The 27,915-nt window shown below is 39.3% G+C and overlaps 1 protein-coding gene across 3 annotated transcripts in view; it reads right to left on the bottom strand.

The window, feature by feature from the left end:
• sh3yl1 (SH3 and SYLF domain containing 1) overlaps positions 1-27,810 on the bottom strand; it is a 38,267-nt gene extending 10,457 nt beyond the window's left edge. The window contains exons 1-7 of one of the 3 annotated variants that reach the window (XM_008118476.3): positions 27,627-27,810; positions 18,624-18,734; positions 15,031-15,144; positions 10,921-10,985; positions 8,023-8,135; positions 6,998-7,126; positions 3,791-3,956 (exon numbers count right to left, since the gene is read on the bottom strand). In XM_008118476.3, coding sequence (XP_008116683.1) covers positions 3,791-3,956; positions 6,998-7,126; positions 8,023-8,135; positions 10,921-10,985; positions 15,031-15,144; positions 18,624-18,734; position 27,627 — 699 coding nt within the window. In that variant the 5' untranslated portion in view covers positions 27,628-27,810. The remainder of the gene's footprint in view (positions 1-3,790; positions 3,957-6,997; positions 7,127-8,022; positions 8,136-10,920; positions 10,986-15,030; positions 15,145-18,623; positions 18,735-27,626) is intronic. The other 2 variants (XM_062982748.1, XM_003215495.4) reach the window with 2 other exon arrangements.
• Positions 27,811-27,915: the final 105 nt, after the last annotated feature.

Raw genomic sequence — 27,915 nt, 5'->3', positions numbered from 1 at the left:
AGTAAAATCAGCAAGACGGATGTCTCTTTCCTTCTGCATCATCCATATAAGAGGTAAAGGGCTGAAGAAGAGGAAAATAAGTTCTTATGGGAAATGAACTGGATCAAGGGTAATACACAGAATCATGGTCCAGAAAAGCTGAGATGCTATGGCTGACTGTGTTACATAGGTAGCTGTGTAATAGCATCCAGCCTGTTTTGAGTGGGACTGCATTTTCCCTGAAATATCAGCTTCAATGTTCCTACTTCTGGAACTATATCCAGAAACTCGAGGTAATTTTTGTAACAGGACACATTTATTGCCAATTTATATGCAGATTGCTGGATGTCCTTAAAGACAGTGTGGCCAAAGTTACACATAAGCTGTTCATATCACTGAGACAACTGCAATGCAAAGAATGGAGAACTGCCTTGAAGGCCATTTCAAATTATAGTGAGCACCACACACATCATGTATTCAGAACATCTCTAACTAATCTCAGGGATGTGTATCATACAATCATAGAATAATAACAGTTGGAAGAGACCCCACGGGCTATCCAGTCCAACCCCTGCAAGGAGGAGGAAAATCTCATTCAAAGCACCCCTGACAGATGGCCATCCAGCCTCTGCTTAAAAGCCACCACAGTCCGGGGCAGAGAGTTCCATTGCCGAACAGCTCTCACAGTGAGGAAGTTCTTCCTAATGTTCAGGTGGAATCTTCTTTCCTGTAGTTTTAAGCCATTGTTCCACATCCTAGTCTCCAAGGCAGTAGCAAACAAGCTTGCTCCCTCCTCCCTATGACTTCCCCTCACATATTTGTACATGGCTATCATGTCTCCTCTCAGCCTTCTCTTCTGCAAGTTAAACATGCAGCTCCTCATAGGGCTTGTACTCCAGACCCTTGATCATTTTAGTTGCCCTCCTCTGGACACATTCCAGCTCGTCAACATCTCCCTTCAATTGTGGTGCCCAGAATTGGACACAGCATTCCAGGTGTGGTCTGACCAAGGTTGAATAGAGGGGTAGCATGACTTCTCTGGATCTAGACACTATACTCGTATTGATGCAGGCCAAAATCCCATTGGTTTTTTTAGCTGCCTCATCACATTGTTGGCTCATGTTTAACTTGTTGTCCAAGAGGACTCCAAAGGTCTTTTTCACACATACTGCTGTCAAGCCAGGCACCCCCCATTCTGTATCTTTGCATTCCATTTTTTCTGCCTAAATGGAGTATCTTGCATGTGTCCCTGTTGAACTTCATTTTGTTAGTTTTGGCCCATCTCTCTAGTCTGTTAAGATAGTTTTGAATTCTGCTCCTGTCTTCTGGAGTGTTAGCTATCCCTCCCAGTTTGGTGTTATCTGCAAACTTGATGATCATGCCTTCTAGCCCTCCGTCTAAGTTGTTAATAAAGATGTTGATCAGACCCAGCCCAGGACGGAACTCTGTGGCACTCCACTTGTCACTTCTTTCCAAGATGAAGACAACGCATTGGTGAGCACCCTTTGGGTTCGTTCGCTTAGCCAATTACAGATCCACCTAACTGTAGTTTTGTCTAGCCCACATTTTACTAGTTTGTTTGCCAGAAGGTCATGGGGGACTTTGTCAAAGGCCTTACTAAAATCCAGATACGTTACATCCATGGCGTTCCCTGTATCGACCCAGCTTGTAACTCTATCGAAAAAAGAGATCAGATTAGTCTGGCATGACTTGTTTTTGGTAAATCCATGTTGACTATTAGCGATGACCGCATTTGTTTCTAAGTGTTCGCAGATCACTTCCTTAATGATCTTTTCCAGAATCTTGCCTGGTATCAACGTGAGGCTGACTGGACGGTAATTGTTTGGGTCATTCTTTTTTCCCTTCTTGAAGATAGGGACCACATTCGCCCTCCTCCAATCTGCTGGGACTTCTCCCGTTCTCCAAGAACTGATATGTCAAGGAAAGAACATTCTTTCCCTCTTAAGTGCAGGACAATGGAATGTCTGCCTGCCAGAGAGGAGGGAAGTTGCCAGAAGGAGTGAAGCAGGAGTGGCAGAAAACAATATCCATCCAGAGCGAGCAGAGAAGCAAAATAAAACTAATCTCAGAAGGCAGTGGCTGAGGATGTCTCCAGAGAGAAAAAGCTTTATGTATCAGAATTACATGGGAGAGAAAGGCAGATCTGTCGACGGTACATATTTGGCTTAGGAGGGTGTTAAGTTTTCAGAAAGTTGTACCCGAGAGTTCTGTTCCCAGCGAGATTCTAACCAGAGTGATCACTGAGAGGGAAGAAATCAGGATATTGTTACTATTTATTACTATTGGTTTGCCAAATAAATTAGCTTATTTAGATAGTCCCTTAAGTACAACCTAATTTTAATATCAATTTTGGTAAACTGTATTATGAGATTTAACAAATATATCAGAATATATTTCATTCAGCTTGGAATAGTTCACTTTGTCTTTATCGCATATATACAAAGCATATATATACTATATTGTAAAGGAAATAAGGGATTGTACCAGGAATTATTGGGGATAGTAGAAAATAAAGATTAACACAAGCAGGCTCATAAAGTCCAAAAGAATATATGGTGAGGCAAGCTGCTAAAAATAAAGTACTTCATATATAGTGATAGTACAGTGGGGTCTTCCATGGAAGGTGAGACAGAACTTGATGATGGACTGGCAGTTCCCATTTCTTCTTCTAAGTTAATTTGTGGAATTTTATTGTGAGGAAATTTTAATGATGTTCTCATTTTATGTGTTTTAATTTTAGCTGCTGCACTGGCTAATGATATAGGGTTACTCTGAAAGCGTTAGCTGAAGATGAGCAAATAAATATTTTAATAAATAAGCGGCAAAGAATTACTGTTAAGTTACTGCAGAGATACCTCGCAGACTAATAGGGTGACTTTATTTTAAACATTCAGAATTTGAGAAAAGGTTGAAATTGTATCCACATTTACATCCCTATTAATTCATTTCACCAACACCTGCAGTCCCAAAAGAAACTTTGGTGGTAACCAATTACTACCTAGTTCAATAAATCCCCCCTATATGTACATATGAATTTTCATAACATAGAATTCACATTAGCCAACAGGTGGCAAACAAGTGTCCTTCACCCCAATGTGTAAGAGCAGGTTTTGATTTTTCTTAGCATATCTACCCAAGAATGGTAGATCATTTATTCCATGCAAAATTATAGGTGCTGCAGATCCAGGTGAATTTTCAAGTTGCCTGCTAAAAATAAGTAAGGTTGGGAGTTCAAGACTATTTTTACTTCACTGATGCCTCTCATTTAAAGCTTTAATTTTATCTCAGGAGGCAATATCTCACAGATGAACTGACACTGGAATGCACGCAAATTCATACCAGCCTTCACTTGAACAGAAGTGGGGAAAGTGCTTGTCGCCATATGTGGATAAACTTCACAACATCTGTAGATGTAAAGTTACAGATGAATATTCAATCCTTCTGTCACAGCAGCATTGTCAGAAATCTCTTGCCACTGGTCCACAAAATAGTAGAGGGCATTGGCGTCACAACAAGAAACAACCTGTTGTGACTAAATGCTGTGGCGCAGGCTGGTTAGAAGCCAGCTGCAACAAATCACTCTAACCAAGAGGTCATGAGTTCGAGGCCAGCCCTGTGCCTGCGTCTGTCTCTGTCTCTGTTCTATGTTATGGCATTGAATGTTTGCCTTACATGTGTAATGTGATCTGCCCTGAGACCCCTTCGGGGTGAGAAGGGCGGAATATAAATACTGTAAATAAATAAATGTAAATAAATGCATTCAACTGATAGGGAGAAAGATTGACCAAACCCTTTTTGGTTCTCTTGGTACAGGTGTCCACACATAGTTCCTTCCCTCCTGGTTTTCATACTGCAGTGTAAAAGATTCAAGGATATCATAAAGATCCTGTGCTTGAAAAGGAGGCGGCATATCGCCAAACAGAATGGCACTGGCACGGATATCCCGACCATAGAACCTGGAAAAATAGTATTTCAAGATAATTAATTAATGGGGCACATGGAAATCAGATAATACTTATTTCTGTTCATCATTCAAATCCTAAACTTTGAACATAGCATACACTTGACTTCCTTTGAGGTTTGGTTATCCAGAAATTTATGTGAATGCATATATTAGCTTTCTTTATAGGGCAACTGGGCTGTGAAACAAAATGTTCTGTTTCCTTTTCCAAATAATCAGCCATATCTGAGATACTTGTAGACCACTTAATCTCTCCTTTCTTTTGGCTTTCAATTGATTTCTCTAAGAAACTGTCAGCACTCTGTATTGTCCTCAGTCTTCACTGAGCTTCACTTCACTTCACTTTATTTCTTAATTAGTTGCTCTCCACCAGAGTGCTCCGAGCGACTTACAATTTAAAATATCATTCCACAATATAAAAACATTCAACATAAAAACATTCAACAGTGACTATTTGGCAAATTAGATCTGATTTACTTAAATGCACAACCAAACAGCCAAGTCTTGAGCGCTTTTACAAAAGGTCGCAACTCTGACATTGCTCTAATATATGGAGGCAATGAGTTCCACAGAATTGGAGCATAGGTCGAAAAGGCTCTACGCCTTGTAGCTTCCAAGTGTACCTCCCTAGGGATCAGTACGTATAAGAGATTTTCCTGGGAGGATCGAGGTGACCACTGATGGAAAAAAGGAATGAGATGGTCCCTAAGATATAATGGTCCTTGGCCATTTCGAGCTCTAAATGTCAGGATCAGTATCTTGTAAGAGATCCGATGTTCTATTGGTAGCTAATGCAATTGTTTCAGAATCAGTGTAATATGGGATCTTATAGATGATCCCACTAGCAGCCTGGCCGCCACATTTTGGACCATTAGGATCTTCTGGGTTTTTATCTTCAGAAGGCCAGCGTATAAAGCGTTACAATAATCCAACCTAGTGATGACTGTTGCATGGATTACCATTGCCAATGCTTCTGTCGAAAGGTAGGATGCCAATTTCCTTGCCTGGCGAAGATGAAAAGAGACCTGCTTACTTATGGCAGTGATCTGGGCCTCCATCGTCAGCGATGAGTCCAACACAACCCCAAGGCTTTTAACAGTAGCAGACGGAACCAGAACTTCCCCATCGAGAACAGGCAGTGACTGGATTAACTTTGGTGGCTGGCCGGGCCAGAGTATCTCAGTTTTTGAGGGATTCACTTTTAGTCTACTCGATCGCAGCCAACTCATCACTGCTTCCAAACACAGCTTAAAGTTCTCAGGAATCGTGGTTGTCCCAGGTTCAAGACGTAAGAGTAGCTGGGTATCATCTGCATACTGGTAGCACTCTATGCCAAAGCTCCGCACTAATCCAGCAAGTGGTTGGACGTAGATGTTAAATAACAGGGGCAAAAGGATAGCACCCTGGGGAACTCCACAGCAAAGGCAGGAGCTCTCAGAGCTTTGGCCTAACTACTCCACCCTCTGTCTCTGGTCCTGAAGAAACGAACTTAACCATTTAAAAGCTAAACCTCGTACACCAGACATAGCCAATCGATGGATCAGCAAGTCATGGTCCACAGTGTCGAATGCAGCTATAAGGTCCAAAAGTACCAAAAGCTGACCCTGGTAGTAGATTTCTTCTTATTCTCTTGAAAACCTTAGGATTCCCCATGCCTTATGCCTCCCTTGGGGGCATGCATGGTGCCTACTACATAAAGATAGGTGCTAACAGTTTGGTGCTTAAGTATAGATGATAACTGGGAAAATCATCATTTGTGCACTTAAACTATATTTCCTCCTAATGGAACACAAAACTTTCAAGTAATCATAATCAGAAGCTCAAGTGAAACCCAGGTTGAGTTCATGTGTTTATTTAGCATTTAAAGACTACATAATCTACTCTCTCTGATGACCCCATGCTATATTTTGAACACTGGCACTTCTGTGTAGACTTGAGTCTCAAGCTTGGTTACATTTTTGTTCTGTAAAGGTTTATTGCCCTAATGCAGAGTCCTTTTTGTGTGCCTTCAGGGTACACAGAGATCTCCCAAGTTAAAAAAAAGTTTTCACATTTATAGAAGTGTCAAGAATGGCCTAAGAATTTAACCAGCATTACATAAGCAGTGAAGCATGATCATAAAAGGCTGATTCATACAGGGTAGCATAAGAAGGATGGGCAGTCATTAGGACAGGGTCTAGGCCTCCTTTTGGATCTCTCTAGATCGGGTCTCTCCAGATTCTTGTAAGCTCTACAAGTCATTTTCATCAAATCAGAAGTGTTGTCTTGATTATTTTCAATGTCTTTCTTTCTACATTTGCTCCCTTTCTTAGTTGTTTTGTGATGTTTTCAGGTGCAGTGGAAACTACTAAATACATGGAGATTTATCTCTCCTAGTCCTCTAGAGGTAATTTTTCATTCTAAGTCTTTGGAATGATTTGAGGACTGTAGACAATTTCCACCTCTGTTTTAGCACATATAGACAGATTAATTAGTCCTCAACACAAATAGGTTGCCCAGGCACAACTTTTTGCACTTGCTGAAGAGACTATATAACATTTATCATTAATCAATGAAGAAAACTCAGTGAGTGCTGAATGTGTGACTAGTCCCCTTTCCCCAAAGGCAGAAGTGAGTGGCTCATGGCAAAAACATTTTGTTTTCATAGTAACTCAGATCTCTGAATAAAGGAGACTTAACCAGTATTCAGAAGCAATACATTTGTGTACTATATTTCCTCTATAATATACCAATCAAATGCAGCATTTTAAAGACAGACGTTGAAAATACAAAAAATGTACAACAGTGCTTCTCAGTCTATCTGATGTTGAGTAGCTGCCAATTCTTTTGTCCTGTATGCCAGAAATTGATATGAAATTTGAGTGCAATAGCTACTATTGTAACTTTCGCTCCTGTAAACTTTCCAGGAACTGGCAGCCAAGGGCTGAGGGACCAGGTCTAGTTTAGGGACCACCACTTTGAGAAGCGCTAGTTACCAGTAATCTCACCACAACAATTAATTTTGAATGGTGCAGTCTGATTTGTTCAGCAACTTACTTGCTATTTGTTTCCTTTCTTTCAATTAAACAACTTCCTTCTAAAGAGACCCCTGCAAATAGCCCTCGAGATTTGCAGTAAGTATAAACAGCTGCGGAGCTTCTCAAGGCTACATCACCTTCTAGATTTCTAAAAGAAGAAGAAAGTCTTCAAGATTAGTTGCCAACATTATTAGCTAGTAATTCATTCCCTGTTTCATTAATACAGAAAAGTTACTCCAAGAGCAGTAAATTCCCAAAATGCAGTGATTACATATGTCCGCAGTATTTGGGTAAAACGAGAATATTCAGAATATTCAGATTTGTGCATAAAATAGTTTTCTACTTTGTTATCAAAAGAGAAGTTCAATTTGTTCTGTCCAGGCATACTATCACATCAAAAATACCTTACAAATTTTATGTACACAAATAGGTTTACTAACATCTTTATGGATTTTTTATAATTCACAATAAACTCTATTAAGAAATATTTCCTTTCTTTGGCTGATAATCTGGGTAATTGGCCTAGGAAGATAAGAAAAGCTAGGAGTGCTATCTTGCGAACACTCTTTTTTGTAGTCTGACTATATCATTCAGACCCTTCTGCGTGATAGCCAATGTGTTCCAAGTTTTCACTGGAAATCACTGGATCTAGCCCAAAGAATCAGCTAAGTAAGGGTTATGAATACAAAAGATTAACCTCCAAGAAAAAAAATGTGATTTTTACAAATACTTGTATGTTAAAACAAATCAGTATAGCTGGCAGTTGCCTTATACTATACCTGCTTTTTTAAACATAAACCTTTTTTTCTGGCATGATTTCTGTGGGCAAGTACTTTAACACAGAAAAGGCCTTCAAAGCCTTCAATGATCAAACTTCAACTGGTATAAGTTCCAAAACAACTCTTTTCCATGTTTTGACTGTGTTCAGCTCTTACAGCAAGAACAATTCAGATTTCAGTTTACTACAAAGAACTACATTAACAAACATGGTAAGTAGTATGGTAACAGCTTCCACTGATCCTTCGAAGTTCAAGTGACACTCACCTCCCCAAAGGTCCAATGGCCACTGTAAAGTTTCCTCCCAGAGTAAGATTTCCACCTTTTGCAAAAGCTTCAACTGCTCTTTCATGATTCAGTATTACTACAAGGTCTGATACCTAGATGGCAATAGAGAATTTAAAAAGGGAGATAAAGCAATTTAATATAAATATCACAGCCAAATTACTTCCAGATGGAATGAATAACTTTCTCAATGAGCACAATCCTACAGAACTTTCATTGAACATACTCAAGATTTATTCCTTTATACGTTGAAGCAATTGCTTAAATAATAAAGAACACAAACAATTTATTCCATGGCCAAAAAATTACCCCATACTCTTTACTATTATTCATTAAAACAAAATAATCAATTCCTGCTTGCGGGCTTGATGGATAACTTCTGACTCTCCAGATAGTTTTGGGCTTCACACCTCATTGTTAGTTGTGTTGGCTAGGCAAAATGGACATTGTAATACATCTAAATCTAGAGAGTGACACATCTATAGTAATTTCTGACTCTTTCTTTCAATATGTACAGCACTGATTAGTTAGCTCTTGTCATAAAGTCATATTTTTCTAGTAGGAGCTTTTCCAAAGAATTCTTTTAAAAAACGGAGGGCTAAAACCAAAACAAAGAATCAAGAATGCTGAGGTGGGTGTGGGAAGAAACACAGAAGCGAGCTGAAGGAGGAGTGAAGTGGAAGAAGCAATACATTCAGAGGCTGCAAGTGTGTGTTTTTATGAGCTGGCGTCTTTAGTTTAACTTGCAAAAGCCTTTGATCATTTAAAGGAGTGACACAAGTTAAATAGCTGCCATCTCAGAATAAGTGAAAATGTAAACAAGCCATAAATTAAAAAGTAGGATATGGATGTTCATACTGAACATGTTCCACTGTCAACTTTACCTACCTTGGTACAAACAGAACTCAAGTGCACAGTTGCCGAACAATTCCTCAGAAAGGTAGCATGTGTTTGAGTAAAGAAAATCGATTTTAAACGAACTATTTGTAGATGGAGGGGTTTTTTTTGGGGGGGGGAGGGGAACAAGCACACTGACGTGTATGGAGAGAGGGATCATAGTATAAGTGTTTTCTGAAAACAATGGAAGTTTTGATATTTTAACCGTCGGTTAGTAAGGAGTAAGGAAGAAACCATACATACAAGTAAATATATATTTATGCCAAACGTAACTAAGATAGAGAAAGGAAGAGAGAGAAGACCTAGCTTGTACTTTATTAGTTTCTCTTTCAACTATGCTATAACTGTATGATAAAAGCATGATTTGAGAGAATTATAAGGATCATGTAACTGGAGCCTCAAGCTACAATATTGATTTCCTTGGGCTCTGTATGAAATGAAATGGTGTTGATCCACTGTACTGATGTTGCTGCAATAGATGAAACCAGGGGAGGGGGGAATTGTACCTCCCCCTGTAAAACTTTCCATGTGATCTTAAAACCCCTGGACCTCTGAAACAAAATTTTCTATATGACTACAACTTACACTGTATATTTCTCTGAGCAACTTTAAACTGCTTTCGCATTATATGACAACAAATTGGTAGATAGAAATGTATTGGTATTTATACAGCCATCCTAATTTAGTGAAGCATGTGCACTGTGGGACAGGATATTCCAACTTGTTTGCCCTAAGGTGAAGAAACCAGAAGACCCAGGATCATTTCAAGAGCCTTTTTATTCATTAACAACTGATACCAGCACAGTAGCAGACTAACCAGTTCTAACTGGATCATGGGCCTTCTTTGTTCATGAACAACAGATACCAACTATATGACACAGCAGTGGACTAACCAGTGGAGCTGCTAAAGCAACTCAGGAATGCCATTCCATTATACATACTGCATTTTAATTTGGTATGTTATTGTTGTTGTGTGCTTTCAAGATATTTCTGTCTTATAATATATCAAGGAACTTATCATGTGGTGTTCTTGAAAGATTTCTTAGACAAACAGCTGGTAACTAGCTATTACCCAGTTTCCCTGAAAATAAGACATCCCCTGAGAATAAGACATAGTAGAGGTTTTGCTGAATTGCTAAATATAAGGCCTCCCCCGAAAGTAAGACCTGGCAAAGTTTTTGTTTGGAAGCATGCCTGCTGAACAGAACATCAGAGCATGCAGGATCGGTAAATGTATGTACCATAGATTGTTGAACATGGAAATAGTGGTAGTAACAAGAAATTCTTGATAGGATTTAGTTTGTCTGATCATGCTGGTTTGTGATGACAACTACTGCACAGTATATAATAAATTTTCATTTTTTTGGTTCAACAATAAATGTGAATTCTTCTTCATGGAAAAATAAGACATCCTCTGAAAATAAAACCTAGTGTTCCCTTGGGAGCAAAAATTAATATAAGACACTGTCTTATTTTCGGGGAAATAGGGTATAAACAACAGCCAAAGGACATGAGCACAAGTCAGAATTCCTAGTAAATTACAATATCAAGAATACAAGTACAGAGCTTCCTAAAGCTCATAAGTCGACCTGTTATTTCCAGAGCAGTTTATTTAAGCAATATCTAGACAAATGCTAAAACAAGATATAAAGTTGAAACACATTTACAACATGTTATTTGCTTAACAATATTTATTATAGTTAATTAATCACTGAATCAGCTCTGCAAAGATTTGCATATGAGTAATTATAATAGCTGTGGAGAAGGAAGTCACACTGTATGATTGAATGTTATGCACAGGCAACAGCACGTATCATCTTCAAAGCAGCATTATTACTTTGTTCATGCTGTTTAATATTAGTAGCCTTAAAAAAAATTAAATAAAAATTACATATGCCTATTGATGAATTGGGTTTTCTGCAGTCCACCAAAATGTTCTTTTAATCAAGCAATTAGGAAAACACTGCAATCATAAATACTTACCTCAATTCCGATTTCAAATCCACCACCCAGGCCAGCTATTCCTATTGCAGAGGGAGCCGACCAATCTGGACACAGAAATTGAGATAAATAGTGACCATGCAGAATGCTCATTTTATAACTAATAATAGACATGTTGATGCAGTTGGGAGAAGAGATATCCACCACATCCATCATTTCTATTTAACACACATTTGGAAATAAGTCCATGCCATTCTGCAACGGTGCTCCATGCAGCCATGCCAGCCACATGACCTTGAAAGTGTCTACAGACAACGTCGGCTCTTCGGCTTAGAAATTAAGATGAGCACCAATCCCCAGAGCTGGACATGACTAGACTGAGTGTCAGGAGAATACCTTTACCTTTACCTATTCTGCAACCTATAAATTCAGCCCTCCACTTTTGTGGTGGTTTAGGCATGTATCTGGCCCATGAAAGTGGGGGAAAAAGAAAATACCTCCAGGAGCCTCTTAGGGAAACCAAGAGCCCAGGAGGTGAGATGGGGCACTGTCGTTGTGGTCCTCGAGGGGCTAGCTGTCATGGTTCCTTGCCCTCTATCTTTTTATCCACCTACCGTTCAATCTACCATTCTCTCCTTACTTACTCCTTGCCTCTCTCTGCGATCCCATTGGCAAGGGTACATGTGGAAATGTTTGGCATAGCAGAAAGGAGTTCAGGAAGGAAGCCAGGATGAGCAATGGGATTGCTCTGCTCTCCTCTGCCTTCTCTCACTTGCCCTTCCCTGCTATCCTGGCCAAGGAGGCTGATGCCATATCACTGAAGTCTCTTCTTTACAAGGAGCAATCCCTCCACCCTCCATGGCCACCTCATTATTTCTTTCCTTGTGGCTCAAGGTGGAGGCAAATTCCATGACATTGGCAGCTGAGGACCAAGGCCATCGCTTCCTCATACTACAGCTGCTGCACCAGGTCTACTACTTCAAGTCTTGTGAACCTCAGGTGGTGGTGTCATTGATGTTGCCTAGGTGAAATAGAGACTCATGTGGCAAACAACATTAGGAGGAGGAGGAGGAGGAGGAGGAGGAAAAGCAGGTCCTGTACACATAACTACTTTAGCCGTCTTGCTTACTTCTCCTCCTTTCAATACTGCATGTATGTATTCCACTCGAGCAATGCCAGTAACACTACCAATAAGGGTCTGCAACCAGTTAACAGGTAAGATGTGGGAAAGCAGAGAAGGTGGCACATTCCCACTGTTTACTCTGCCTGGCTTCCTGAGTGCCTTAAGTGGGAATAGAAGGGTAGACAGAGAGAGGGAGCAGGCATGCAGCTGAGGAAAGGTAGGGAGGAAACATGTCAGATGTAAGTGGACTTGGGAATTTCCCCATGAAGAAGCTTGGGCAGAATGGCAGCTGCTTTTGCACACCGCATGTATCTCTGTTTCGCCTTGATAACCAGCAGGAGTGTTCTGCTCTCCATGCTTTAGTTTCCTTTAGTTCCTCCATGCTTTAGTATATCCAGTTCCATGCTGCCTCTGTGGCTGTCCTATGTAATTTTTTTCATAGGGTTTTACAAGCGTTATTGTAAAGGTTTGTAAAATCCTATGAAGCCTGCCGCCTAGCAAGACTTGAAGTTACTATTAAAAAGTGGTGTTTGGCAGGAGCACAGGCAACAGTAAATAATCAGTGAATAATCAAATTTGCAAAAGTGAGACCCATGAAAGTAGGGGGCATACTTTTCTTGCAAAGAAAAGGAGTTTGAGGAGTTAGGGAAATGACCAAACACTAGAAAATGTTATTCAAAGTATTGTTTTCAAACTGTTAACAGTGAGTGAGATCCAAAGAAATCCAAGGGTAGTTTTGAAAGACAATCTAAATTCACGAAGTTGCTATGCATCTCCTTAGTGTACAGATCCTTTAAATACAAAACACAGACCCAATCATCTTGCATGATGAGACCTAAATGAGCTGCAAATTCTTCCTTATTAAAACTAAGATTATTTAATCCAAAATGTTTTCACAATATATTGAATTGTTTTATGTAGCGGTTAGCAGTTATATAATAGTTACTTGCCAGTAAGGGCTGATTCAAAACAAAGAGACAATTCATTTGTAAACTCCTCAGAGATTATAGCAGTTGACAGTTAAGTGCATGTCAACAAAAGAGCACATACCATTACCCAAAATTATGTGGCTACATTGGTGACACAATTCTGTCTCAGTGTCAGGAGGTTTAACAGATTCTTCAGAAACAGAAGTGCTAGAGGGATGGGTGTGTTAAAACATTTTTTAGTGCTAGACTCCAAAGAACAGTATACACTTCTCCCCAGAACAACGCCACTACTGTTCTCATGGAGTGCACCCACTATATAGAATTAATGCAGTTTGACACCTCTTTAACTGTCATGGCTTATGCTACAGAATCCTGGGAGCTGCATTTTGGTGAGGAACCAGCACTATTTGATAAAGACTGAAAGCGTTATAAAACTACAACTCACATGACTCCATAGCATTCAACCATGGCTGTTAAAGTGCTGTCAAACTTGCTTTAATTCTGCAGTGTAGATGCACACCTGGACACTATTTTTGTCTCTTTTAATTTTTATTGTCTTTTTGTATACCTGAGCTCTGATAGTGTTATGGTTGAGCCTTCTGGGAGACGTGGTCGTAAGACTCCTCGGGAGTCAGACTCTCTTGAGGAGCGAGAAAGGAAGCGGCTGCGGGACTTATTTGCAGAACCAACTGATGAAGACTCCTTTGAGGGTTTTACCGAGGGAATGGAGGAAGAGATGGTTAGCTCAGAGGAGGATGATATGGAATGGACTCGTATGAGGGAGGATTTGGGTGCCACCGGCAATGATAGTATGGGAGGCGACTGGGGGGTTGCAGGATTAGACCCGTGGACGAGCTGGAGGGATGGGACGGGATCCACAGCTGGGGATGCTGTGGGGCGTAGTCAAAGGTGTTTTAGCTCTGATGAGGAGGATGATGATGAGGCACCTGGAATTAGGGTAACAGCTGACAGCGATGAGGAGTTGTAACTGGCATAAAATGGGGTCTAGAATCCAGGACTAATTGCGTTGGGCAAGGTAATCTGGACGAACGCTTGGGCTCTTGTTGGGAATTTCCTGAAGACGGGTGTGATTCGTTTGCTGAATACCTTGGACCTCCGTCGTCTTTTTGACAGACATTAATTGCCTACTCTGGATTGACGCTGGACTGACTGACTGACTTCGACCTTGGACTATCCCTTCTGTGATTATCGGTGGAACTGGTGAACTAAAGACGTCTGTACCTGGCCTTCGACCTTGGACCGGATTGGGACCCCGCTGACTGCTTCTGCCCTGATTGATGTGTTTGGACCCGGAGTTCGCTTGCTGCTCGGAGGAGTAACAACTTAGTTAATCAACCACAGCTGTTGAGTAGCAGAGAGTAATCTGCTGCCAGTTATTTATGTTTCTTTGAATCTTAGTTTACCAGTTTTGTTTGTTTTAAGAGCCAGGCTGAAGTAAGCATTTTTGGTTTAACCCGGATTAAACTCCCGTTTAATCCGGTTTATCTTTTGAACTGTTTTTTAGTGTCTTTTCATATTGAAGGCGAGTTTTTGCCTAGCCCTTTGTCTTTTACGGGCATTTTTGGTTCTGTATCTTTAATAAACTGTGTTGAATCTTATCTGGTGGCGTTCTGTCTGTGACAGATAGGGCATGCTGACTTTCTCTACCACCCCTGTCTATCTCTTAATTTTTCATTTTTACTTTAAATATGTAAATTAGTTTTTCATTTCAAATACATTAACAAAATAATAACAATAATAATAACAATAATAATAGGACTTTATTTGTATTCCGCCCTATCTCTTCTAGGGACTCAGTACATATACATTGTGAAAACTTATCATAAGTGTTCAGAATTCATTCCACTTACTTAATTGGGAAAAGATGGCTGAGAGCTATACCTTAATAAGTCTTTCTTCAGTGTTTTATCCTGATCACTATGAAGCACAACTTCGCATTTAAAATACTGAAAAATTCATATTTTTAATTTGGGCCCCATGGACTTAAAATGTTTTGCTTCTGCTGATTTTGTGAGATACAGCAGGACAATGAGGTTTGATATATTACAATTGTTTTTAAATGAAAAGGCGCAAACTTACTTCCACTCGGCAGGCGAGCTAATACAATCCCACTGCCTCCTCGAGCCGTTACCAAAAATCCAGCCTTGATAACAGACAAGATTGCAAGACCTTTTGCTTTGGCAATTACATGGGCTATAAAAAATACATAAAGATAGTAAAGATAAAACATTAATGACTAATGCAGATAAAGCAATTTAAAAAATAAGCTAGTGTCAAACATAATGATACTATCACTCCTTTCCTATCTCCCGGTCCAATCCAGTGAAAGTTTCATTTAAGCCACATTTTTTTATGCCATGGCATGAAATGTCCTGCAATTCCCTAAATTTTGATAGCATATGTTGCTATGCAACATGTGCAAGAAAATACATATGCAACATTTTATTAAGCTTAAGAATTCATCTAAACATTCTTTGTATTAGGTCAAATGTGAAGGAACATAAGGCAAAAGGATTTAATGGGAAGAATGCTCAAAATGCATTGATACATTATAACTTCCGTAAGCATACCATTAACCTCTACAAATATAAACAAATATTTAAAGGTTTTCCCAGAAGGTTCTAGCTTTCTAAAGTCAAAATCTCCTTCAGCAAGAAACCACAAAAAAGGAAAATAAAAAGTGAAACAATATTAAGAGAAAGGCATCTTTTCAAAGATAATTTGGGGAGTCTGGTTGCTGTAGCTTTTTATGAGTGTTAAGAATTCTTCAGTTTGCTTTTCCCAAAAAAGAGCTACATCAATTAACAGTTAGCTATCTATTAAAGGCAAAAACAGCTGTCAGTTTACAATGATTTATTTTGATGGAGGGAATATTAAGAAACTGATATGATTAAAAGGGCAGATTTCGTGTTTGTGGGACCTTGATTGTTTACTAGGGCCCTGAGATTCATCGACTGGAAACTAGTGCAAAACAAATGGATTAAAATGCTACATCTAAGCTTTATTATTATTTTAAGGGATCTCACAGACTTTCAACATAAAAGCCTATATTTACCATATATTCTTGTATATATGTTGACGCCATGTTTAAATCAAGGGCAGGTTTTGTAGTCGAAGTGATGGATACATTGAGGGTTATTCCAAGGAGAGGGAAAGTGCCACTGACCCTTGTGGGGGGTAGCCACCATTTTTCCATTCAAGCATGCAGAATAAAACCCTTTCACCACTCTACTCAGTTAATGGGTGGCTTCTTTTATAATAAAAGTTAACATATGGTATTTGTATTTACTTGTCGATAAATTGCCCAGGTTTTTTGGGTTAATTTTTAAAACTTTATATATTTCAGCAGTATAATTTGAGATGGTGTTACTATAACCAATCAATCAGAAATCCCAAAAGATGATTTAGAAATCTCTCAGATGTCTACAGATCTTTCTTATAGTCATCCCTAATGTGAGACACCACTAACACCCCACTTAATGTTGACTGATCATCACATTCCACCCAAGATTCAACCATGGCAGACTCTGAGATAGAACTTTTTGGAGTATTAGGGAAATAACACAATGTGCTATTCTTTTTGACAGAAAATCTTGCAAATTCAGATTAAGACCTTTCTGTCGACTTCCTGACAGACATTGAGACACACAGGCAGATTGTACTCCAAACAGAATTAACTTTTAAGTGAATGTATGAAAGAGTGCAGTCTTTAGACCAGGGGTCCTCAAACTTTTAAAGTGGAGGGCCGGTTCATGGTCCCTCAGACTGTTGAGGGGCCGAATTATCATTTTTTTTTAAAAAAAAAACCAACAAATTCTTATGCACACTGCACATGTCTTATTTGTAGTTTCGAAAAAACCCCCAACAATATTTATTTATGTATTTACTACATTCATACCCCACCCTCTCTCAACCCGAAGGGGACTCAGAGCGACTTACAAGTTGTATGTACATACAATATATTATATTATTAGCACAGCAAAATATTAGCATTATATATTACTATATTGTACTAAACCACTATACTGCAATATTATTAGTAATATTACATTTAATATATAATTAATATTATTATATTGTATTATTATTAGTATATTACATTATAATATTATTATCAATATTTTATGTATACACAATATATTATACTAACTGTGCCCGGCCACGCGTTGCTGTGGCTTATGGGAATCATTTGTTGGCCAGGTGGAATAGCAGTGATTAGCCTTGCAACCTCAAAGCCTGGCTGTTTTCTTCTTCTGCGAATCCTTGTTTGGTGAGCTGGCATCCAATGCAATAGGCTTGCTGCTTGGAAGGCTGGGTACTTGTGAGCCTAAGTCTAAAACTGAGGGCGAGGGCCAGGTAAATGACCTTGGAGGGCCGCATCTGGCCCCCGGGCCTTAGTTTGGGGATCCCTGCTTTAGACCTTCTCATTCTCAGAGAGGGAAGACTGAAGGGAGGGAGAAAAGGAGAAAGAGAGAAGAGAAACCAATAGTGAAGCGAAATGAGACTGAGTGAATGGAGAAATGGCAAGGAAAGAGCACATTCATTTTAAAAAGAAAGCAAAACAGCAGAAACCACATTCTAATATCTAATTCTGAGGATGTTTGCTTACCCAACCTAATACAGTATTAGCAAAAAGAACTGAATGAGCAATTTCTGATTTCCTCTATAGAAAAAACCCATTGTTCATAGAAACTGGCTTCAGGTAAATTCCAAGTAAGGAATTCTAAGAAACACTCCGAAATTGAAGACACTTACACTTTGTGATTTTTTATCAATACTACAGAAAATATTGTTTGGATCATTTTTACAAGATATAGGTGGAAAATTATGCTTTTGCCTAGTGAGGTTTAGAGGCTGAGTATGGGGTTATTCTTGACTTACCCATCAGCCAAGGGGTAAGTTAGCTTTGTAATTCTCCTTTCAAATGACAAAGCGTAAATAGGGCGGGAATGAAATAAATCCGTTTCTTAATATTATCATTGAATTGACCTTTGACAATCCATTTTAAAGTATATTGTGGCTGAGAAAGGAGGAGACCTCTCGATTCACTCCTGTTTCCTTGAAAGTGACACAGTTTTTCCTAACGGAAATAATTAACAGAGATGTCTTGACATGTAATGAACAATTTCTTAGTCATATGATCCATTTCAGGGTACTACCATTTAAATCCATGTAACAGACTATTTTAATCAGGGGTTCCCAAACTAAGGCCCATGGGCCAAATGAGGCTCTTCAAGGGCATTTCCCCAGTCCCCGCCCTAAACTTTAGACTTAGGGTCACCCTAAATCTGAAACTATTTGAAAGCACAGAACAACAACAACAACAATCTGAGTTAACTTGACTCTCTCATCAGCCAAAAGCAGGTCCACACTTCCCATAGAAATAATGATCAGTTTATGTTGGTTCAAATTGTTCTTCATTTGAAATACTGTACTATTCTTTCATTGTTTTATTTTTGAACTACAAATAAGATATGTACAGAGTGCATAGGAATTCCTTTCAATTTATAGTCTCCCCCCCCCCCCCAAAACAATGAAGCGGCCCTAGTCTTAAAGTTTCTGAGGACTTCTGATTTAAATATTCTCTATGATACATTCCAGAGACAAGACAATATCAAAGCTGCAGAAAAGCAACTTAAAGCTTCATCCACAAAAGCTATTTTTAAACTCACCAGGTATGATCTTGTCAGGACCATTTCTGGAAGTTATTTCTGTAAACTCTCTTAAAATCTTAGCTGCTTTTTTTGCTTCTGATTTCAGATTGGAAGGTATAGGATTATTCACTGAAAATGAAAAAGAGATAAATAATATGAAAGCATAGTATAATACGTTTTTGTCTATATGGTATAAGAAGGCTATATCTCTATCTTAGAGTCTGTCAACATTTGTTTGTATCAGTGAACAAAACATTTCCAAAAATCTGGCTAGCATTCCTAATACATTAGGTTCCAACATTATTATGGCAACATACAGCTACAAATGTATGACATAGTTCAAGCTAAATGCCCATGATCAGTAGTGCACTTGAGAACATCCAACTCTATAGAGTACAGAAAGAAGGTATACACAGGATGTTCAACATTTCAGCAAAATTCTATTCCCACCTCTCAGGTTTCCCTTTGTTATCACCATACATTACTTAGTAGTGAAATCTTCCAAGGCAGATCTATATCCTCTTCAGAGCAGCACACAAATTGCAAAAATAGATTTATTTACTTTTCTATTGTGCTATTTGTGCTCTTGTGATTCAACCTTTTCTTCCTTGTTTTCTCCTGTTTTTGTATGCTCTTTGGTTGGATCTTGCCCCTAGCTCCAACCTTACCCCTTCCTTTAACTTCTCATGTTGTAGATATGGAGTCTGCTTTGGAATGACCTTTCCCTAAAGATATAAACACCAGAAACTATCTCTGACTTTGACCCCATATTAACGGCAGACTCTGAGGAGATAGCACGAGCACCCGCTTGCCCAATTTTGATGGATTCATTTCAATTGGTTGAGCTTGAGGATGTGGACAAGATCCTTGGAGAGGCAAGACCAACCACATGCATCCTAGACCCCTGTCCATCCTGGCTGGTGAGGGAAGCCAGAGGAGGTTTGGCCGAGTGGGTGAAAGTGGTGGTGAATGCCTCCCTCCGGGAAGGCAAGTTTCCAGCAAGCCTAAAAATGACTGTGATCAAACCGCTGTTGAAGAAGCCATCACTAGACCTCACTCAATTCGGTAACTTTCGGCCTATTTCCAATTCTCTCCTTTCTGGGCAAGGTCGTGGAACGTGTGGCTGCCTCGCAACTCCAGGCATTCTTGGAGAACACTGATTTTCTAGATCCGGTGTAGTCTGGCTTTAGGCCGGGGCATGGTACTGAGACAGCCTTGGTCACCTTAGTCAATGATCTTTGCCGGGAGCTGGGCAGGGGGAGTGTCCCTGCTGGTTCTGCTGGACCTCACAGCGGCCTTTGACACCGTTGACCACAGTATCCTTCTGGGACGCCTCGTGGGGATGGGGCTTGGAGGTACTGTCTTGCAGTGGCTCCACTCATTCCTGGAGGGTCGGTCCCAGATGGTGTCACTGGGAGACTCCTGCTTGGCCCCACAACCATTGTCTTGTGGGGTCCTCCAGGGCTTTGTATTTTCCATTTTGTTTAACATTTACATGAAACCACTAGGAGAGATCATCAGGAGTTTCGGAGTGCGGTGTCATCTCTATGCAGATGATGTCCAACTCTGTCACTCCTTTCCACCTGTCACTAAGGAGTCTGTCCAGGTCCTGAACCAGTGCTTGGCAGCTGTGTTGGACTGGATGAGAGCCAACAAATTTAAACTGAATCCAGACAAGACAGAGGTCCTCCTGGTCAGTCGGAAGGCCGAACAGGGCATAGGGTTACAGCCTGTGCTGGATGGGGTCACACTCCCCCTGAAGGCGCAGGTTTGCAGTCTGGGGGTGATCCTAGACTCTTTGTTGAGCCTGGAGCTCCAGGTCTCAGTGGTGGCTAGGGGAGCCTTCGCACAGCTAAAACTTGTGCGCCAGCTGCACCCATACCTTGGGAAGCCGGACTTGGCCACGGTGGTCCATACTCTTGTTACATCCCAGTTAGGCTACTGCAACACACTCTACATGGGGCTGCCTTTGAAGACTGTTTGGAAGCTTCAATTAGTCAAACGGGAGGCAGCTAGGTTGTTAACCGGAGCAGCGTACAGGAAGCGCACTACTCCTCTGTTACGTCAGCTCCACTGGCTGCAGATTAGCTACCGAGCACGATTCAAAGTGCTGGCTTTAGCCTATAAAGCTCTAAACAGTTCCAGCCCAGCTTACTTGTCCAAACGTGTCTCCTGCTATGACCTACCACGTAATTTAAGGTCTTCAGGGGAGGCCCTGTTCTTGGTCCCGCCAGCCTCACTGGTGTGGCTGGTGGGGATGAGGGACAGGGCGTTCTCAGTGGTGGTTCCTTGGCTGTGGAACTCCCTCCCTAGTGACATCCAGCAGTCTCCATCCCTTTTGAGTTTTAGAAACAAAGTGAAGGCCTGGCTATGTGAACAAGCATTTAAAGAATAAGTTTTGTTGGCTTTGACTCGGTCTGGACTAAAGTTTATGTACAAGGTTTTGTGGATGAATGGCTCAAGTATTTTGTATTGTTTTAAATCTGTATTTAACTGCTTATGTTTTATTCTTTTGTATTGTTGTGTATTGGCATCGAATTCTGCCAGTTTTGTAAACTGCCCTGAGTCCCTTCAGGTGAGAAGGGCAGGATATAAATGATGGAAATAAATAAATAAAAAGTTGGTTTACTGGTTATATTAATGCTTTGTTGTTTGAAAGTACCTGAGGAAAGATAAATATTAGGATGGCTTATGTAACAAAGCAAATACTGTAGCTCTTAGTTTTGTTAATGACAGAATGTTCTAAAATACCTTTGCCTGACTTCTGGTGAGCAATGTAGGCGACAGATTCTGCCAGTATAAACAGGACACAACACTGAATTTTTCTCAAAAAAAATATGCAGACAACTTAATTAAAAGACAAGATATTATCAGGAAGAACATCAAGCCAAATTACTTTTGTCATCCAAAGAGCTTGAAATTAGCCTCTAAAAGAAAGAGACCAAACTCCCTGTCATTATCGTAAGCAGCATAATCTTTCTGAATGAAAGCTAAAATATACTGAAGAGTAAAATATGACAACAGCTGTGCTAGAGACATTTTGTGTGCAAAATGAAAATGAGAATGTATGTTTCAGATGCTCTCTAGAGTCTACCGAGTTTAAAAACATTACTCAGAAAAGTAACACTGCTTGTTTCGTGCCAAGTAATGAGTAATAAAAATGGGTTAATCACTTGAACATTTCAGTGTTACGCTCCAAATATCAAAAGAAAAAATAGAACTCTATTGAGTAATGTTTCACAATGAGTAAACGCTACATGTCATGCAAAAAATGTAATGTTTAGATCACTCTCATTAAAGAATTTGAAAGTAATGATATTATCCCTTCAGTACTTTTTAAAAAGTTACCAAATCATAATACTGTTACTATTCTCATTTTACTTCTCAAAGACTGAAAGGTTGCATGTAGATATCTGATTTTTACATATTCTCAGGAAGTAATACTGAATGAACGACCAATTAAATATAATAAAATAAAAAACTGCTCCACTTGAGAATTATGTAAATAGGTACAATGTCCTGCAAACTAGTTACCAAGAAACCCTTGCTATTGCCTCAGGTACAAGTTCCTAACAATAATAAGCTTGATGTGTTCTAAGACATTTCCTTAACCAGGCCCTCCCAGTTTTGTTACACAACTTCCATCATCCCCATCCATCTTAGTGAATAGTGAAAAAGATGTGAAAAAGGACTGGTCATACAAATCGGAAGTAAGACAGCTAGCTTCCTCAGATAGCAGATATTAGATACTCTGAAAAGGTAGAAAATTCCTAGTTTTGCATGTAATGTTGCTACATTTATGGTGCCAGAGGCAGGCAAAGCTTTTTGTTTGTTTGGCTGGTTGTTAGTCACTTGGGGAGTAACTTTGCAAGGACAGAATAAAATCACAATTTTTTTTCTTCTTCTCAGGAAAAGCTGTAAAAAGAGAAGGCCAAATACTTCTCCACTGTAATTGTTTAGGCAGTTTCTCACCACTTTACATGCTACAACATGAAAAATAATATTTGTCTTCCTTTCCAACTGTTCCTCATTGATAGTGACATCCTTAAAACTGATATGAAAATTCAGAAAAGGCTCTATTCAGTGTCCCAAATAATGCTTTACCTGGATTATTTAACTTTTTCTTTCTTTCTGGCAGTCTGTGGTTTTAAATCAATCTAGTGATTAACTATTGTGTCATTTTCTATTGTGTCATTTTTTTTTTCATTCTGCTTATATTTATTTCATTTGCATGTATGTGTATCTATTTCTGGTGAACCTGTGAATCTATAGGGTTTTCTTAAGCAAGGAATACTCAGCCAGTTTGTTCCTATACCTAAATGCTATAAGCCATACTTTTCTATACTATTTTCTCCTTATGTCAATTATTAAGGGTGTGTGTGTGTGTGTGTGTGTGCCTTTAAGTTACAGTATTTGTTTTCCCATGGAAAGAATACTCAGAGCTGGTTTGCCTGTTTCTTCCTCTGAAATATATCCTGCATTATACCACCTGGGAATTTTTGACTACAGGAAGAAAAGCCAAAAATTGGATCTTACAGAAAGTAATTCATATAAACTCTCTTCTGCCATTTTGTAATTTATTTGTTTCAACAAGTTTGCCACATGAGAGCCTACAATCCCCCCCCCCCACTCCCACATGAAAGATTGCACTTCTCAAAACTTGGTGCTGTTATAAAATGTTCTTTCTATTCACAGTTTCAGTTTGAAAGAACTAGACAACATTTTGGAAATATATATAGATGGAAACATATTTAAAATGTGCCCAGCCCTAGGTGTTCACAGGAGGAAGCACTTCCCCTCCTAAATTATATTTATACATCATAATGCACAGAAGCAAATGCACATCTGGTTAGTCAGCAAGTGGTTAAGTGCTCTCTGAGTCTACTTCCATTAACCAGCCAGCAGTCAAAGTCTGATGTTCTAGTCCAAACCTTGTCTGGGCCACTGGGCAGCACAGAGGAATGCAGTGTATTTTTTTTTATCTAATATGGGACTTCTATAAAAGTTTGCAAAGAATTGGACACCTTAGACATATAGTAGCAATACAAAACCCCAGAGGTACAAGTTAGCATAATTAAGATCTGAGTCTCAATATAAAATCAACATCACATAAAGCTGGCATAGATTTCTCAGATCCATGTGTATTTGTTAATCAATCGACTAGATTTAGTAGAACTATCCTCTCAAAAGAACAAAGATTTTTCACACAAAACATACAATTCCCAAAATAATATTTGTACAGTTCAAAATTCAAGTATTTCTAAATGTTCGTTTATATTAGTTGATGTAAAAAGTGTAAAAAATGTGAAAAGTAAAATAAACAGTCTAGTCTTTTCTAGATCTCTCAGCTCTGACCAAGTATTGTCATCTCTCTTATTTCTGCCATAGATAATTTCTGCAGACTCCACCAACAGATCCTATTGATAAGCTATATACCGTATAGGGATTTTATTAAAATGTTGCTATTTTAACTCATTTAAAAAGATATTAGATCCACAAACCTTTCTGAAATGAGAGAAATTATTTCAGGCCATGGAGAATGTTTCCCTGACATGCCTTGCAAAGCTGTCAATGTGATGACGGGGCAGCAATGAGAGAAAATACTGAAGGCATCCTCAAGGACTGCATTTGTTCATTTGGGCTTCTTTCACTTCTCTTTCATTCCATTGCCCCTTGCACCAAATAAACTTTCGTTCACGTTTCAATATGTGCTCTGAACTGGTTCTATCTGCCTCTTTCTAAATGAACATGACACTGAGAAGCAGTGCTATTGCTAACCGACACAAGGAAAATGTACAGATATGTTATAGTGATATATTCTCCCAACTACAGTACAGCTATTGAATAAATAACCGTTTCATAATATTGACATACCAAGTTCCTACTGATTCAGTGTATCCAATCTAGTTGCAACTAACAACTGTATTTATTAGAATGTTTGTTAGCATAACATAATATAAATCCATATTTTATAATTACCTGGTTACCCTTTTAAAAATACCTCCCTCCAAATCAAAGCCAGCAGGCGCCCCACCCAGCTACAGAAGCAACAGGAGAAAGGAAAAAGTGGGTCAAGTGTTTCATGACAAAAGCTTGGCCTGATACGCTGTTTTAAATCTTGATGATAAGAAAAAAAAGCTTCATTCAAATACAGTGTTTCACAGGTTTGTTATCAGTGGCCTACAGTACACAATGTAATGACGTACACAATGTCAGGGCTGACTTGCCTTTAGTCCGCTTAACCTTTTCAGGCTGTCTACTAGCTGTCACTGCTTTCAGTAGGACTAAAAAATCACCAAAAAGTAATACTCATTTGTTATAGGACTTGGAAAGTTATATATAAATATCACACACACATGTATGCGTATGTATATGTGCATGAATGTGTCTGTTTACACCGTCAATGGAATGTGGAATTCTACTATTTTGACATTTTTTAAACAGTAAAGAATTACAAAAGCTGGTGGTTAATACTGTAAAACAAAAAATTATTACTTCAAATCCCACTTTAGCCTTGCACTCGAAGTCTAGCCTTAGGCAATGTATCTTTCACTATTAGCTCCTTCACAATAAAACTGTTGTAATATTGATCTAGATTGAAGCATTAGTCTCTTTGTGTGTACATAAAAACAATACATATAAACTCTGATGTGAAAGACCCATGGAAACAATGCCTTATCCAACCACATTCCCTTATTCCTCTTTGATAAATTATAAAATATTTAAAATGGCTATTTGAAAAGGGGGTGATTGTAGTAAGGAGTAGCAGCTGCTTGAATATCTTGGGTTAATACACACATGTACAGGCATAGGTGTCTGATGGTTTAATAACTTTTTGTAATGTAATTTCTCATATATATACAGTAGAGTCTCACTTATCCAACATAAACGGGCTGGCAGAATGTTGGATAAGCGAATATGTAGGATAATAAGGAGGGATTAAGAAAAAGCCTATTAAACATCGTTAGATTATGATTTTACAAATGAAGCACCAAAACATCATGTTAGACAACAAATTTGACAGAAAAAGTAGTTCAATACAGAGTAATGCTATGTAGTAATTATTGTATTTACAAATTTAGCACCAAAATATCACAATGTATTGAAAACATTGGCTACAAAAATGTGTTGGATAATCCAGAACGTTGGATAAGTGAATGTTGGATAAGTGAGACTCTACTGTATATATGTGTGTGTGTATATATATATATATACACACACACACATATATACATACATATACTGTATATGATGCTATCGTATTCTAAATCAAAAACAAAAAATAAAGGCATTATTAAATATTGAACCTCCCTTTGAGAGTTTTTGTGTACCCCAAAAAAACACTTTGAAATAAGAGTTGTGTAGAAGACGGCATTTCAGCAAGTGTTGCATGAGAAGCAGTATTTGCATTACCTTCAGCTGAGGCTGAGAGTGTGTGGCACATTTACACAATCATTTAAAGTACAGAAGTCATCTGCAGTTTCTGATCTGACAACTTTGGTACAAGGAGACCAGGAACCAAACCCCACTGTATACAAAATATAATATTTGTCAATGGTAGGATTCATGAATTAATTAAATGTTACTGAAAGTAGAAGCATGACTATAAACTATCATTTCAAGAGAACAGAATAATAGTGAATAAAAACCATATAATAAAAGAATGGGAAGTTTGTAGATATGCTTTTTTTTTTTTTGGTTTCTGTGTGAATGTGTGTGTTTCATCTTAATCATTCCGTCTGGAAGGGCCCGGAATTATTTTGCTGTGTGGAAGGGCCTTGTATCTTAAAAAAAAATCCTTGGGTATTTCATTTATTTATTTATTTACAGCATTTATATTCCGCCCTTCTCACCCCGAAGGGGACACAGGGTGGATCACATTGCACACATAAAGGCAAACATTCAATGCCATAACATAGAACAGAGATAGAGACAAGACACAGGCACGGGCTGGCCTCGAACTCATGACTTCTTGGTCAGAGTGATTTGTTGCAGCTGGCTTGTTTCCAGCCTGCGCCACAGAGAGGATTACAGTTGAGTCTCGCTTATCCAACCTTCGCTTATCCAATGTTCTGGATTATCCAATACAGTCTGCCTCCTGCCAGGATCTACAGCTGTTTCTCTAGGCAGCAACGCGCAATGGGCCAATACACCCAACAACAACACAAGTGCAGCTCCACTCCCAAACAAGTGGCAGACTTATTGTAAAACATGATGTTTTGGAGCTTAATTTGTAAAATCATAACGTAATTTTACGTTTAATAGGCTTTTCCTTAATCCCTCCTTATTATCCAACATTTTCATTTATCCAACGTTCTGCCAGCCCATTTATGTTGGATAAGTGAGACTCTACTTTATTTGACAACACAGGAATGATGGACCACTCTAACAACCACCACGTCAGGCTACACAGAGAAGCCACTGAAATCCATAAGAATGTGGACAATTTCAACAGAAAGGAGGACACCATGAAAATGAACAAAATCTGGCAACCGGTATTTTTTTTTTAAAAAAACTCTTAAATCAGGACAGTAAATAAAGAGCAACACTCAAATAACAGAGGAATTCAAGAAAGGGATCAATCAGGTCCGGCGAACACCTCCCAACACAGGATTCCCCCAGGCAGAAAGCAACCAGGCTTTGAAGCTGCAAGGCTATTCAATGCTAATCAAGGTGGCCAATTGAAACATTCATACCTGCCTCAAACAGAGAAGAGTTTCTTCTCCCACCCTGGGCATTCCACAGCCTTCCCTGGCAGTTTATTCTACAGCAGGCCTGGGCCAACTTGGGCCCTCCAGGTGTTTTGGACTTCAACTCTCCCCATTGCTAACAGCCTCAGGCCCTTTCCTTTTCCCACTCAGCTGAAGGGGAAAAGGAAAAGGCCTGAGGCTGTTAGGAATGGGGGGAGTTGAAGTCCAAAACACCTGGAGGGCCCAGGCCTGTTCTACAGTGTGGAGGTGCTTCTCCCCAACTCCCAGTCTCACAACCCACCCTTTTCAAATGGTCTCAGCCCATACTTACTTCTTCCAAAGCCACCCAAAAGCCTTCCCTGTCGCCCTCAAGAGCAGCAGCGAAATGCCTCTGCATCCCACGCGAGCGCCCCACCCTGAGACGGGAGGCGGCGGCTCCTCACCTGCAACAGGTGCATTAGGAGGACTGGGGCAACGAATAGCCGTCTACTCAAGCGCCTGATTAGTCTCTTTAAAAGGTTTCGCCAAAGATAGATCTTATACCCAACAGGACGTTAACACCATCTTGGGTATTTTCAATTGAGTACTTTTATTTAGTCTTTATTATATTATTATACATT

This window comes from Anolis carolinensis, chromosome 1 (assembly GCF_035594765.1).
Source record: "Anolis carolinensis isolate JA03-04 chromosome 1, rAnoCar3.1.pri, whole genome shotgun sequence".
Lineage (NCBI taxonomy): Eukaryota > Metazoa > Chordata > Lepidosauria > Squamata > Dactyloidae > Anolis > Anolis carolinensis.
Note: the sequence above shows the minus strand (reverse complement) of the source record. Positions and strands in the feature narration are given on the sequence as shown.